General features: G+C 44.8%; 1 protein-coding gene across 1 annotated transcript in view; it reads left to right on the forward strand.

Moving 5' to 3' along the window:
- EPHX2 (epoxide hydrolase 2) overlaps positions 1-15,240 on the forward strand; it is a 178,220-nt gene that overhangs the window by 73,740 nt on the left and 89,240 nt on the right. Inside the window, exons 7-10 of the mRNA XM_082250219.1 lie at positions 8,410-8,505; positions 12,798-12,876; positions 15,073-15,107; positions 15,201-15,227. Coding sequence (XP_082106345.1) covers positions 8,410-8,505; positions 12,798-12,876; positions 15,073-15,107; positions 15,201-15,227 — 237 coding nt within the window. The remainder of the gene's footprint in view (positions 1-8,409; positions 8,506-12,797; positions 12,877-15,072; positions 15,108-15,200; positions 15,228-15,240) is intronic.

The raw sequence follows: 15,240 nt of genomic DNA on the forward strand, positions 1-15,240 counted from the left end.
CCCCGGAATACAAAGCCAACTCCATAAAGACATGGTTTGACTAGTTTGGTGTGGAGGAACTTGATTGTCCTGCACGGTTTCCTGACCTCCGCCCTACTGAACACCTTGGGGATGGTTTGGAATGCTGCTTGTGTGCCAGGTTTTCTAATCTAACATCAGTACCTGACCTCAGCCCTACTGATCACATTTGGAATTGACTGGAATGCTGATTGTGAGTCAAGCCTTTTCAACTAACATCAGTACCTGACCTCTACCCTACTGAACACCTTTGCAATGGATTTGAATGCTGATTGTGAGCTAGATCTTCTCATCCAATGTCAGTACCTGACCTCAACCCTACTGAACACCTTTGGGATGGATTCGAATGCTGATTGTGAGCCAGGTCTTCTCCAACGTCAACCCTACTGAACACCTTTGGGATGAATCATAACTCTGAATGTGAACCAGTTCTTCCCATTCAATATCAGTACGTGCCCTTAACCCTACTGAACACATGTGGTATAACTTGAAACTTCAATGGTGAGCCAGGTCTTGTCCTCCAACGTCTGTACCTGACCTCACCGAAGGGCACCAATTCCCACCAACACTCCAAAATCATGTTGAAAGTCTTCTAAGAAGATTAGGGCTGCTATAGCTGCAAGAGAGGGGCAGCTTTATATTAATTATTGGATTTGGAATGGGATGTCCAGCAAGCTCATAGGTGTGATGGTCCGGTTTGCACTGCACCTTGCTACATACTGCACATTGATATGCTCTGTCTTGATTGGAGGAATCTTTTAATCTCAGAGATGTCAGGCCACACAGTGAGACCATAAGAGTGAGACCCCCCTTTCCTTCTATGGATATTCTTTATTGGTATGTAGGAGTGCTCCTGTGTCTATTGTCCACAAAATTGCAGAGGAGGCCACCTTCAGGGCCATAGCTAGCAGTCCCATACTCCTTCAGGTTGGGGGAACCCAGACACATGGCCATAGCCAACAGTGCTACACTCTACGGGTATGGAGGGAACCCAGTTTCATGGCATTCTCAACTACTAGCTACTTAGGACAGACCGAGGACATGACCTCTCACCCTCCAGTTCTTCACAACTGTGCTCCACACCATGCTAAGTACATTGATGTTCTCCGGCTTGACCTGAGGAGTCTTCCAATCCCAGAGAGGTGAGACCTCATAGGAAGACCTTAAGAGTGATTAATGACTAATACCATTCCTTAAATGGGCAAAGTACAAGTGTAGACTACTTTTTTTAAATCCATGATACTGTTGACCCAGAAGACTCTGGAAGGCTGGTGACCTTTAACCTCAAGATTTATCTTTTGTTACATCTGCCTGCTTGCAGTGTCTCCTCTCCTCGGTGATATATAGCTGGTGTAGTCTGTTCATTACTGATCATTTAGCAGGGTTATTGCAGGCAGGACAGAAGGGATCTTATTATTTTCTGCTCGCTGGGTGAAGCATTGATCAGAAACACATGAAAAGACTCAATATTTTTGTGCTGCGGGTAATATTTCAGCACTGGGGTCAAAAGTGCAATAAAGACTTATTAACGACACAGACTCCAGCCCCGTGTTGGCTTCATTTATCTCACTTTATATGGAGACTGATAAAATGTGTATTTCATTCTTCTCTCATCTCAGATTCTCTTCTCAATGTAACATTGATTTAGTAAGAATCATTGGAGGTGAACTTACTCTTCTTTAATATCGAAGCCGAAAGAAAAGGCGTCCCCAAAAAAATGATGTACCGTCTGAAAATGCTAGTTGCTTGGTTGCCATGTTGATTCCCAGGCTCCCGTCCTTTATGAGTCATTGATGTATAGAATTCAAGCGCTCAAGATAAATAAGCCCTGCAATGCCACTAGAGGGCCAGTCCAAAAGTCCTATAAAGAGTTTAAGGGAAAAGTCCTTAATAATAAAGGGGAATTGTGGGCAACATCCGGGGGTCTCTATTGCACATTTGGTGGGACTGCCCTGTCATTCGGCCATTTTGGCAGGAGGTCCAGGCCTTAATCCCCCGCATCACTACCTACAAGCCTGACTTCACTCCGGCGCAATACCTCCTCCACCATACGTCCCTATCGTTTGCCAGCTACAAGAAATCTCTCACGTTACACCGGATTAATGCGGCAAGAAGGTGTGTGCCGTGTCATTGGCTCTCCACTTCTCCCCCTACCGTGGCGGAGTGGATGCGCCGGATTCAGATGGAAGATATTGTCGCTCAGGCCAGGGACTCCCACCACAAATACTACATGACCTGGGCTCCCTGGATACATTTCAGGACGTTACCCGATTTCCAGCATTTGAGCTCTTGATCACCGATACTTTCCCTTTCTCCGATAGTCTTCCACACGGTAGCAACCTGGAGCCACAGGCATAGTCCTACGGGTACCTTCGGGCCTCCTTACCTCGCTTCTCCTTGCTTTCTTCCCCCCCTCCCCCCTTTCTACCATGTACCCCTTTCTTTCCCTCCCTCACTACCCTCATGTGGTTTGCCTTTTAGGATGTCCCACCCCTCCCCCCATATACCATCCCACCTCCATATCACTGCCCCCCTGTATAACACTCCAGGCTGCCGGAAGGTAGTCTTTCACTCCTCGCTAACAGCATAGACCGGTGTCCCATGTACGAAACGCCTTCGCCGGGATTCACACAGTTTTTGATGGGGGCTCTCTGTTCCTTGGTACAGCAAGTTCCCCCTGGGGGTGCCGGGGACAGGGAATCCCCACCGCAGCCTAGACTTAGTACTCCTACCCCGGTTTCCGCTTACAAAGGGGACACATGACAGGGTTATACCCTTCGCAATTGAATTCCGCATATCCCAACATTTCCCCCCCTGTCCTCCTTTTTTTTTTTTTTTGCTTTTCTGGCCTGCGGTTGGGCTGCTATCATGTGGCTGTTGTAGTGTTGCCTGTTCCTGGCCTAACTGTATGCCACACCTTCAGTTTACAAGATTTCAAAGCCTTGTTCTCCATGTTTATATGTACCTGCTATGTTCTTGTATTTTGTAATGTGCATTACTTCAGTAAAACGTTTTGACAAAAAAAAAAAAATAATAATAATAAAGGGGAATAATCCAGGAAGTGGACCAGGATAAAGTCTAAAACACTGAGGCACTTGGGGCAGAAGCTCTTTTCAAGAGTGGAGTAAACTCTGTGAGGCTGATGCATAAGAAAAAACTGAAAAGTGCCTCTAAGTCAGGGGTCTTCAAACTATGGCCCTCCAGTTGTTCAGGAACTACAATTCCCATCATGCCTAGTCATGTCTGGGAATGTAAGAGTTTTACTATGCCTCATGGGATGTGTAGTTCCGCAACAGCTGGAGGGCCATAGTTTGAGGATCCCTGCTCTAAGTGAAGTATTTGATGAGACATTTATTAGGCAGAAGCGACAATGGAACACTCACATGATGGGCATGATAAAACCGCTCGTCTGTAAAATGAGGTTCCCGATGAAATGGATAAGCGGTATGTCTGTCCGGGTATGCTGGAACCACGGTATGACAGAAGGAGAAGCCGGCCCACTCCTTGTCGTTCCGGGTAAGGGTGGTGGAAGGCAGGATGGATGGCGTGTGATATCACCAGGAAGCAGGGCACACAAAGTGTTTCTGAGCATGCGTGAGGCTCGTACTGAGCATGCGCGCTCCTTTTTTAGGTGTAACGGAAGCAAAAAGGAGCCGGATTTAAATAGACAGGATTTCAATTACGGCTTGAGTAAACATAAGGCCCCTTTCACACATGGGAGTCTGTCGGGGGACTCAGTTTTTCTCAGGGGGGTGTCGATTCCCCGCTGAGCAGGCAGATGGCAGCTCTGTCTCCGCTCTTTGTGCGGAGACAGAGCTGTCAGGTCTCCGCTGTTTTCTATGGGGGAATTGGATGAGAACGGACCGCCTGTCCATTCTCATTCGATCCCATACGATCCAATCCGCTGGACGTATGGAAAATAGGGTTTCCATCCGTCCAGATTTGATGGACCGGATCGGATCGGATGTCAGCGGACATGTCTCCACTGACATCCGATGCCCCATAGAGATGCATGGGGCATCCGTTCAGATCCGCCTGAAAAACTGACAGGCGGATCTGAGCGGACGGCTAGTGTGAAAGGGGTCTAAGGGTGTTATACAGGGAATGGGTCATTATACAATACAGCAAATAGTCACATTGACAATAAAAGCAATTTACAAAACATATATAGAAAAAAATAATAAAACCAAGTAAAACATAGTAGGATAAAATTATTAGGAAAAAAATGTGTATGTACAGTATATTCGTGCACATATAGAAAACCGGCATATATGTCCTCCATACAGTGGGTACGGAAAGTATTCAGACCCCCTTAAATTTTTCACTCTTTGTTATATTGCAGCCATTTGCTAAAATCATTTAAGTTCATTCTTCTTCCTCATGAATGTACACATAGCACCCCATACTGACAGAAAAACACAGAATTGTTGACATTGTTGCAGATTTATTAAAAAAGAAAAACTGAAATATCACATGGTCCTAAGTATTCAGACCCTTTGCTCAGTATTTAGTAGAAGCCCCCTTTTGATCTAATACAGCCAGGAGTCTTTTTGGGAAAGATGCAACAAGTCTTTCACACCTGGATTTGGGGATCCTCTGCCATTCCTCCTTGCAGATCCTCTCCAGTTCTGTCAGGTTGGATGGTAAACATTGGTGGACAGCCACTTTTAGGTCTCTCCAGAGATGCTCAATTGGGTTTAACCGGTTGCCGACTGCGCACAGTATATTTACTGCGGCAGTCGGCCCCGGCCAGGCAGAGTGACGTAGGTCTACGTCGCTCGCCTGTCACTCCTTCTAGAGCCAATAGCGGGCGGGCGCGCGCCCGCTGAGGCGCGCGCCCGCCTCGGCTCGTTCACGAAGGAGTGCGGGAGTGTGACTAGCGGACCCGATGTCCGCCGGTCACACTACGATCGCCGGTACAGCGGGAGAAAGACAGAGCGGCTTGTGTAAACAAGCCGCCTGTCAGTTCTCCCTGTGTAAAAGTGAAGATCAGACAGTTCTACTATGTAGAACTGTTGATCTTCGTTTTTACACTAGTAGACCTGTCCCTGCACAGTTAGAATCACGCCCCTAGGACACACTTAACCCCTCCCTGTCCAATACTGTTAACCCCTTCCCTGCCAGTGTCATTTTTGCAGTAACAGTGCATATATATAGCACTGATTACTGCAGTAATGTCACTGGTACCCCCAAAAGTGTCAAAAATGTCAGTCAAGGGTCCGATCTGTCCGCCGCAATGTCGCAGTACCGCAAAAAAATCGCAGATCGCCGCCATTACTCGTTAAAAAAAAAAACACCAAAAATGACAAAAATCTTTCCCTTTGTTAGTAAACGCGATAACTTTTGCGCAAACCAATCAAAATACGCTTTTTGCGATTTTTTTTACCAAACATAGGTAGCGTAAAACAAATTGGCCGAAAATGTTAAAAAATTTTGATTTTTACATTTTTTTTTGGGGGAATTTCATATAAAAAAAAGTGAAAAATATTGCTGTTTTTGCAAAAATTACGCTCTTTTTTTGTTTATAGCGCGTGATCAAAAAATCGCACAGGTGATCAAATACCACCAAAAGAAAGCTCTGTTTGTGGGAAAAAAAGGACGTGAAATTCGTTTAGGTACAGCGTCGCACGACCGCGCAATTGTCCGTTAAAGTCACGCAGTAAAAAAACGCAAAAAACCCTCTGGTCTTTTAGCAGGAAAATCCTCCGGTGGTAAAGTGGTTAAGTCAGGGCTCTGGCTGGGCCATTCAAGAACAGTCACGGAGTTGTTGTGAAGCCACTCCTTCGTTATTTTAGCTGTGTGCTTAGGGTCATTGTCTTGTTGGAAGGTAAACCTTCGGCCCAGTCTGAGGTCCAGAGCACTCTGGAGAAGGTTTTTGTCCAGGATATCCCTGTACTTGGCCGCATTCATCTTTCCCTCGATTGCAACCAGTCGTCCTGTCCCTGCAGCTGAAAAACACCCCACACCATGATGCTGCCACCACCATGCTTCACTGTTGGGACTGTATTGGACAGGTGATGAGCAGTGCCTGGTTTTATCCACACATACCGCTTAGAATTAAGGCCAAAAAGTTCTATTTTGGTCTCATCAGACCAGAGAATCTTATTTCTCACCATCTTGGAGTCCTTCAGGTGTTTTTTTTAGCAAACTCTATGCGGGCTTTCATGTGTCTTACACTGAGGAGAGGCTTCATTCGGGCCACTCTGCCATAAAGCCCCGACTGGTGGAGGGCTACAGTGATGGTTGACTTTCTACAACTTTCTCCCATCTCCTGACTGCATCTCTGGAGCTCAGCCACAGTGATCTTTGGGTTCTTCTTTACCTCTCTCACCAAGGCTCTTCTCCCCCGATAGCTCAGTTTGGCCGGACGGCCAGCTCTAGGAAGGGTTCTGGTCGTCCCAAACGTCTTCCATTTGAGGATTATGGAGGCCACTGTGCTCTTAGGAACCTTAAGTGCACTAGAAATCTTTTTGTAACCTTGGCCAGATCTGTGCCTTGCCACAATTCTGTCTCTGAGCTCTTCAGGCAGTTCCTTTGACCTCGTGATTCTCATTTGCTCTGACATGCATTGTGATCTGGAAGGTCTTATATAGACAGGTGTGTGGCTTTCCTAATTAAGTCCAACCAGTATAATCAAACACAGCTGGACTCAAATGAAGGTGTAGAACCATCTCAAGGATGATCAGAAGAAATGGAAAGCACCTGAGTTAAATATATGAGTGTCACAGCAAAGGGTCTGAATACTTAGGACCATGTGATATTTCAGTTTTTCTTTTTTAATAAATCTGCAACAATGTCAACAATTCTGTGTTTTTCTGTCAGTATGGGGTGCTATGTGTACATTCATGAGGAAGAAGAATGAACCTAAATTATTTTAGCAAATGGCTGCAATATAACATAGAGTGAAACATTTAAGGGGGTCTGAATACTTTCCGTACCCACTGTATGTGTATATCTATAGGAGCATGAGGAAATAAATATAAACGTCTACTCGTATACGTGCTCCATCAAGACCATCTTTTGTGAGTATGGGTTTGAGAATTTCAGACAGATTTTGTTTATACAGTATATTATTTTTACATTAGTAAATATTCGTATACATACATATAGAATATGTGTGTATTGTTTTTTAGTTGCATTTTCTTATTCCCAGATATGGAATTTTTCCCGTCTATTAAAAGCCCTAGATTGTTCGCACGTATATGAGTAGACATTCATATTTATTTCTTCATGCTCCTATAGATATACACATATGAAGGACATATTATATGCCCGTTTTCTATATGTGCACAAATACACAGTATCTCACAAAAATGAGTACACCCCTCTAATTTTTGTAAATATTTTATTCTATCTTTTCATGTGACAACACTGAAGAAATGACACTTTGCTACAATGTAAAGTAGTGAGTGTACAGCTTGTATAACAGTGTAAATTTGCTGTCCCCCCTCAAAATAACTCAACACACAGCCATTAATGTCTAAACCGCTGGCAAAAAAAGTGAGTACACCCCTAAGTGAAAATGTCCAAATGGGCCCAAAGTGTCAATATTTTGTGTGGTCACCATTATTTCCCAGCACTGCCTTAACCCTCTTGGGCATGGAGTTCACCAGAGCTTCACAGGTTGCTACTGGAGTCCTCTTCCACTCCTCCATGATGACATCACAGAGCTGGTGGATGTTAGAGACCTTGCGCTCCTCCACCTTCCGTTTGAGGATGCCCCACAGATGCTCAATAGGGTTTAGACCTGGAAACATGCTTGGCCTGTCCATCACCTTTACCCTCAGCTTCTTACTGCTCTGACAGTATTGACAATGTTGATTTGCAGCAGAACCCCTGGGAACCACCAATATTTTCTCATGGTCCTTGGACCACTGGTTGGCGACCGCTGCCCTAGGTGATCTCACACTGTAGATATACAGCTATGAGACTCAAGGTAGCAAAGCCTGAGCCAAGATGATTGCCTCCTGTCCTGGACCTTAATAAAACAAGTCAGCCCACCCACCCCTCTGTTTTTTCTGACCTGATAGGCTTCCTGATGGCCTTATTGTTTTTGGTTTTGTCACAATTTGCACAGTACAGCACAACGGGTACAGTGAAATCCAAACCAGTACTTTTTCCTTTTTTTTCAATGAAAAGACTTCATAATTTGTGGAGTTGTCACAGATTGGGTTGTCTGCTCTGCTGTTGAACAGAAAGGCGATAAAAATGTTCATTGTCTGCACTTTGCGATTTTATTAGATTCTGATTCTTATTTTAACACCTTGTTCTGCTTTTTTGGCTGACATTCTGACAATTACATGGTGTATCTTGTTATTTGACGCATGGACTGTCATTGTTTGTTGGATTGGTGCTGTTACAATGTTTAACTCTTTTCTTTGTGTCCTTCAGCCTGGTGTGAAGCTGCATTATGTACAGATGGGGAACGGACCAGCCATCTGTCTGTGTCATGGCTTTCCAGAGAGCTGGTACTCCTGGAGGTATCAGGTAATGAATAAACCATTCTAAGTGTGATCATAACAAGGCCTGGTCAGCAATACAAAGTAGCCCTGATGAAGGAAGCCTCTCAGAATTTCCGAAATGTGTTTTTTTTTTTTTAACACATACTGGAATATATTGTCAAATGTATTGGGGAACGCCTGCCTTTACACGCTCATGAACTTTAATGGCATCCTAGTCTTAATCCGTAGGGTTCAATATTGAGTTGGCCCACCCTTTGCAGCTATAACAGCTTCAACTCTTCTGGGGAGGCTGTCCACAAGGTTTAGGAGTGTGTCTATGGGAATGTTTGACCATTTGTGAGGTCAGCCACTGATGTGGACAAGAAGTTAAGAAGTTCTTATTGATCCCAAAGGTGTTCTATCGGGTTGAAGTCAGGGCTCTGTGCAGGTCAGTCAAGTTCCTCCACCCCAAACTCGCTCATCCATGTCTTTATGGACCTTGCTTTGTGTACTGGTCCAAATCATTTGGTGGAGGGGGGATTATTGTGTGGGGTTTTTTTTCAGGGGTTTGGCATAGCCCCTTAGTTCCAGTGAAGGGAACTCTTAAGGCATCAGCATACCAAGACATTTTGAACAATTTCATGCTCCCAACTTTGTGGGAACAGTTTGGGGATGGCCCCTTCCGGTTCCAACATAACTTCGTACCAGGGCGCAAAGCAAGGTCCATAAAAGCATGGATGAGTGAATTTAGGGTGGAGGAACTTGACTGGCCTCAACTAGATAGAACATATTTGGGATGAATTCGAGCTGAGCTCACAAATGCGCTTCTGGAAAAATGGTCAAACATTCCCATAGACACACTCCTAAATCTAGTGGACAGCCTTTCCAGAAGAGTTGAAGCTGTTGTAGCTGCAAAAGGCAGCCCAACTCAATATTGAACATTACGGACTAAGATTCGGATGCCATTAAAGTTAATGTGTGTGTAAAGGCAGGCGTCCCAATACTTTTGACAATAGTGAATGTCCGGATTTGAACTCCTGTTTTGCATTCTCATGTTAATTCAAGAGCCTGAAGCTTAGTTTACACCTGCCTTGGTTTCTAAAAAGCGATCCCTGATGGAATGCTTTTCAGAGGACAGTACAGGAGCGTTTAACAGGCATTCAGCGATGATAAAGCCACCCCCTAAAAGCGTGTTTTTTTGACAGCCAAAGGGGATTTTTGAATGGAAATCACAGAACTCAACATGCCTCTTACTAAATATCTTGGACTATCTACTCTCCAAAAAAAGAGGTCATTTAGGGGATATTAGTACTGCCCTGGAATTTTAGGGCCTCAAGAAATGAATCAGTAGCAAGGAGATTCTTGCACTGCAGGTCCTCAGGTAGAGCTTCTTCTCCAGCAAGGAGAACATTAATCAGCACAATAATGATGTCACCAAATCTCACTTCCAGTCTGAGTAACCTCGTAGTCAGAGACAGCAGGACCTTGTATGATCTCACTCTACAGATATACAGATTTGAGGATACAGAACAGGAGTGCCTAGACACACAATGTGCACTGCTATCTTTTTATAGGACAAATTCCAAACAAAATATAAATGTTTAGGCTCCTGCTTAAAGAAAACCTGTACCCAGACGATGCATACCAAAGTATTTACGTATTCTGAACGAGCAGAGAAAAACCTTTAAAACAAGGCCTCTTCCACGTCTGTAGCTATAGGCATTTTGGAGTTATTATTTTTCAAATTTCAAAACAGAAGCACTGAATTCTTAGATCTGGAATACCACGCTGGAAGTGGAACCAAGTTTCAATTGGGCCACAATATATTTATTTCTCTTTCGTTCATTGACAGACACAGCTTCATATCTTCTTTGACTCTGGGGTAATGCTGCTCTCCATAGGAGTAGGACTAGGTGGAAACAAAACTTGACTACGCCCCTTGGGCCACCCTATACTTCCCACTTCCTGCTATAGGACTTCAGTTTTTTCTGCCTAGTCAGGAGTAAGGACCTGGTTCCCTGCTGGGATCTGCGGTCCTGGCAGTGGTGCTACGTCCATGTCAGTCGTTCCTTCCTAAGGTCGTCTTGGGTTTCCACTTGAATGATGACATTGTGTTGCCCTCCTTGTGCCCTAAGCATCCTTAAGAAATTGCTTTACATTCCCTGGATGTGGTTCAGGCAATTAAGGTGTACCTGGCGGCAACTGAGGCGATTTGGAAATCGGATTCCTTGTTTGTCCTTACGGATGGATCTCGTAAGCGGCAGGCCACATCTGCTGCGACCATTTCCAGATGGATCAGGCAGGCGGTAGTGCAGGCCTATTCCATTAAGGGTTAGGTTCCTCCTTTCCCTGTTAAGGCGCATTCTACAGGGGTGCTCAGTGCCTCTTGGGCCTTCCGTTATCAGGCGTCAGTGGATCAGGTGTACACATGGTCATCTGTGCATACATTCAACCAAGTTTTACAAGGTGGATGTATTCGCATCTGCAGATGCTGTATTTGGCCGCAAGGTTTTGCAGGCCACTGTTGCAGAGGCTCCTGCCTCTTGAGGGGTTTTCTTTCTGGGTGGTGAGCTCCAGTTGTTCCCGGTTGAGCTCCTGAAATTATGTGCATTTTTGTGTTTTTTTTTCCACCCCTCATGTTGACACTGCTTTGGGACATCCCCAGAGTCAAAGAAGACATGAAGCTGTGTCCATCAATGAGCGAAAGAGAAAACTGGATTTTTGTCTTACCGTAAAATCCTTTTCTCTGATGTTCATTGGCGGACACCGCACCCACCCCTCTGTTGAATTGAGTTACCGTATGTACTCGAGTATAAGCCAACCTGAATATAAGCTGAGGCACCTAATTTTACCCCAAAAAACGGGAAAGCTTATTGACTCAAGTATTAGCCTAGGGTGGGAAATGCAGCAGCTACTGGATCCAAAACAGGGGCTGGGGGCATGGTGCAGGAGCTGCAGACATGGTACAGGAGATGCAGGGCTGTGGGCATCATACAGGAGATGGTACAGGAGATGTTTCATGCATGGTACAGGAGATGGTACAGGCATGGCACAGGAGATGGTACAGGCATGGCACAGGAGATGGTACAGGCATAGCACAGGAAATGGTACAGGCATGGCACAGGAGATGGCACAGGAAATGGTTCAGGCATGGTACAGGAGATGGTACAGACATGGCACAGGAGATGGTTCAGGCATGGCACAGGAAATGGTACAGGCATGGCACAGGAGATGGCACAGGAAATGGTTCAGGCATGGCACAGGAAATGGTACAGGCATGGCACAGGAGATGGCACAGGAAATAGTTCAGGAATGGCACAGGAAATGGTACAGGCATGGCACAGGAAATGGTTCAGGCATGGCACAGGAGATGGTAGAGGCATGGTACAGGAGATGGTACAGGCATGGTACAGGAGATGGTACAGGCATGGCACAGGAAATGGTTCAGGCATGGCACAGGAGATAGTACAGGCATGGCACAGGAGATGGTACAGGCATGGCATAGGCATGGCACAGGAGATGCAGTGCTGCGAGCATGGTACAGGAGAATCTCCTGTACCATGCCTGCAGCACTGAATCTCCTGAGGAGATGCAGGGGCTGCAGAGGAGTCTCACTTACCTTTCCGCCTTACGTCGGGTGGCACCACCCGACGCCAACACGTCACCGCGCATGTGCCGTCTGCCCGGGAATAGCTGAACGTGTGCATGTGCACTGACTGGGGAAAAGGTAAGTAAGACCGTGACTCGAGGATAAGCCGAGGGGGGCTTTTTCAGCATAAAAAAACATGCTGAAAAAGTCGGCCTATACTCGAGTATATACGGTATGTATTCTTCTGATAGTGCTTGTTACAACCTGAAGTCCTACAGCAGGAAGTAGGAAGTATACCCCCTAGGGCGGCCCCAGGGGCGTAGTCAAGTTATGTTTCCACCTAGTCCTACTCCTATGGAGAGCAGCATAACCCCAGAGTCAAAGAAGATATGGAGCTGTGTCTGTCAATGAACATCAGAGAAAAGGATTTTACGGTAAGACAAATATCCATTTTTTATCCATTGTGTTTTAAATTTAGTATGCAGAGCTGCATGCATCTGTTTTTTTTGTTTGTTTTTTTTGGGGGGGGTGGGGGATTGCAGGGGGGAGGAGGGGAGGTCCGAAAGTGTTTTTTGCACTCCCTAGACTTTATAGAGAAAAACACATCTGACGTTGAACAAAAGCTCATCAACATACGTCCCACTATTCAAGGATTTTTAAAGGCAGAGTCCTGCTTTAAGTGCTGCTGTGGTGCTCGGCTTGTGGCTTTCAGGCATAAATAACGCACATAACATTTCTCTTGCATGCAGCTGCCAGCTCTGGCTGACGCAGGGTACCGGGTTATAGCTCTAGATATGAAGGGATACGGGGATTCCTCCGCTCCATATGGTGAGTGACATATCTCTTTTTATATTTGCTTGCATTATAAATGCTCAATCATTCAAAGCGCATGAGATTTAGGGAAGAGTCATACAAGCAGTTTTGTTAATGAATTTTAAACTTACTTGAAGCTGCTGTCCTGTCTGGCATGTTTCTGTACACATTGTAATATAATGACATCAATGCTACGAACAGCACCCTGCTGACCTCTTCCACCTGCCATAATCTGCCTGCATTGCATAGAGAACCACAGAGAAACAGTGGTGACAGGGTCTAAAAGAAGATATCCAATGAAACTAGAAAGGTTTTTAGGTCAAAATTTCATTAGCAGGTATGGAGGGAGGCTGGGGCCCTGGGGAGCCCTGGGGAGCTACAGTTAATTAAGGGAACCATGAATGCCAACATGTACTGTGACATACTGAAGCAGAGCATGATCCCCTCCCTTCAGAGACTGGTCCGCAGGGCAGTATTCCATGATAACAACCCCAAACACACCTTCAAGGTGACCACTGCATTGCTAAAGAAGCTGAGGGTAAAGATGATGGACAAGCATGTCTCCAGACCTAAACCCTATTGAGCATCTGTGGGGCATCCTCAAATGGAAGGTGGAGGAGCGCAAGGTATCTAATATCCACCAGCTCTGTGATGTCATCATGGAGGAGTGGAAGAGGACTTCAGTGACAACCTGTGAAGCTCTGGTGAACTTCATGCGCAAGAGGGTTAAGGCAGTGCTGGAAAATAATGGTGGCCACACAAAATATTGACACTTTGGGCCAATTTGGACATTTTTACTTAGGGGTGTACTCACTTTTGTTGCCAGTGGTTTAGACATTAATGACTGTGTGTTGAGTTATTTTGAGGGGACATCAAATTTACACTGTTATACAAGCTGTACACTCACTACTTTACATTGTAACAAAGTGTCATTTCTTCAGTGTTGTCACATGAAAAGATAGAATAAAATATTTACAAAAATGTGAGGGGTGTACTCACTTTTGTGAGATACTGTGTGTGTGTGTGTGTGTGTATATATATATATATATATATATATATATTATAGAATAAATACATTCTCCTCTATAATATAGACCAGTGGTCTCCAAACTGCAGCCCAGGGGCTGGATGTGGCCCTTTGCTTGCTTTTATCCGACTCTTAGGGCACTATTCCTCCCACTGACACCAACAAAGGGGCACTATTTCCCCCACTGACACCAATGATAGGGCACAATTCCTCCCACTGACACCAACAAAGGGGCATTATTTCCCCCACGGACACCAATGATGGGGCACTATTCCTGCCACTGACACCGACAACAGGGGGAATATTTCTTCTATTGACACAAACAAAGGGGCACTGTTTCCCCCACTGACACTAATGATGGAGCACAATTCCTCCCACTGACACCAACAAAGAAGCACTATTTCTCCCACTGACACCAATCATGGGGCACTATTTCTCCCACTGACACCAATGATAGGGCAATATTCCTCCTGATACCAATGATGGGGTACTATTCCTCCTACTGACACAAACAAAGGGGCACTGTTTCTCCCCCTGACACTAATGATTGGGCACTAGTTCCCGCACTGACACCAACAATGGGGCACTATTTCCCTCACTGACACCAATGATGGGGCACTATTCCTCCCACAATCAAAGGGGCACTATTTCCTCCGCTGACACCAATGATAAAGCACAATTCCTCCCACTGACACCAACAAAGGAGCACTATTTCTCCCATTCACACCAATAATGGGACGCTATTCCTCCCACTGAAACCAATGATGGAGCATTATTTCTCCTACTGACACCAGTGATGAGGCACTATTCCTCCCCCTAATACCAAAGATGGGACACTCCTCCCAGTGACCCAAGGACATTTTCTACTCCCACTGCCCACAGTCTGGGTTTCCTAAAGTCTGAAGGACAATAAATTGGCCCTTGGTTGAGAAAGTTTGGAGACCTCTTATATAGACTCCATGCTAAAGAAATGTTCAACTAAAACCTTCCCATTTTCATTATTTTATTATATATATATTTATACCCACACACAGTGTATATATAATGTATATATGTTGTACATTTTTTTTTTATATATTTTTAAATAAATGTTTATTTCTTTTTTAAATAAATATATATATATTATTTATTTCCTCACAGAAATATTTGTCTGTTTTATATATAATTTTAATATATTTTTTTAGAAATAGAAGAGTATTCCCAGCAAGAACTCTGCAAGGTGCGTGGCATAGAGGCCTGTCTTTTTTTATTTATTTTTTTTTTATTTTTTTTGCAACCTACAATATTGGAATTTTTATTTTGTCTTTTATAGGACCTGGTCATTTTCCTGGAGAAGCTGGTAAGAGTCTGGA

The sequence above is a fragment of the Pelophylax lessonae genome (genome assembly GCF_965119305.1).
Source record: "Pelophylax lessonae genome assembly, chromosome: 3".
Taxonomy (NCBI): Eukaryota; Metazoa; Chordata; class Amphibia; order Anura; family Ranidae; genus Pelophylax; species Pelophylax lessonae.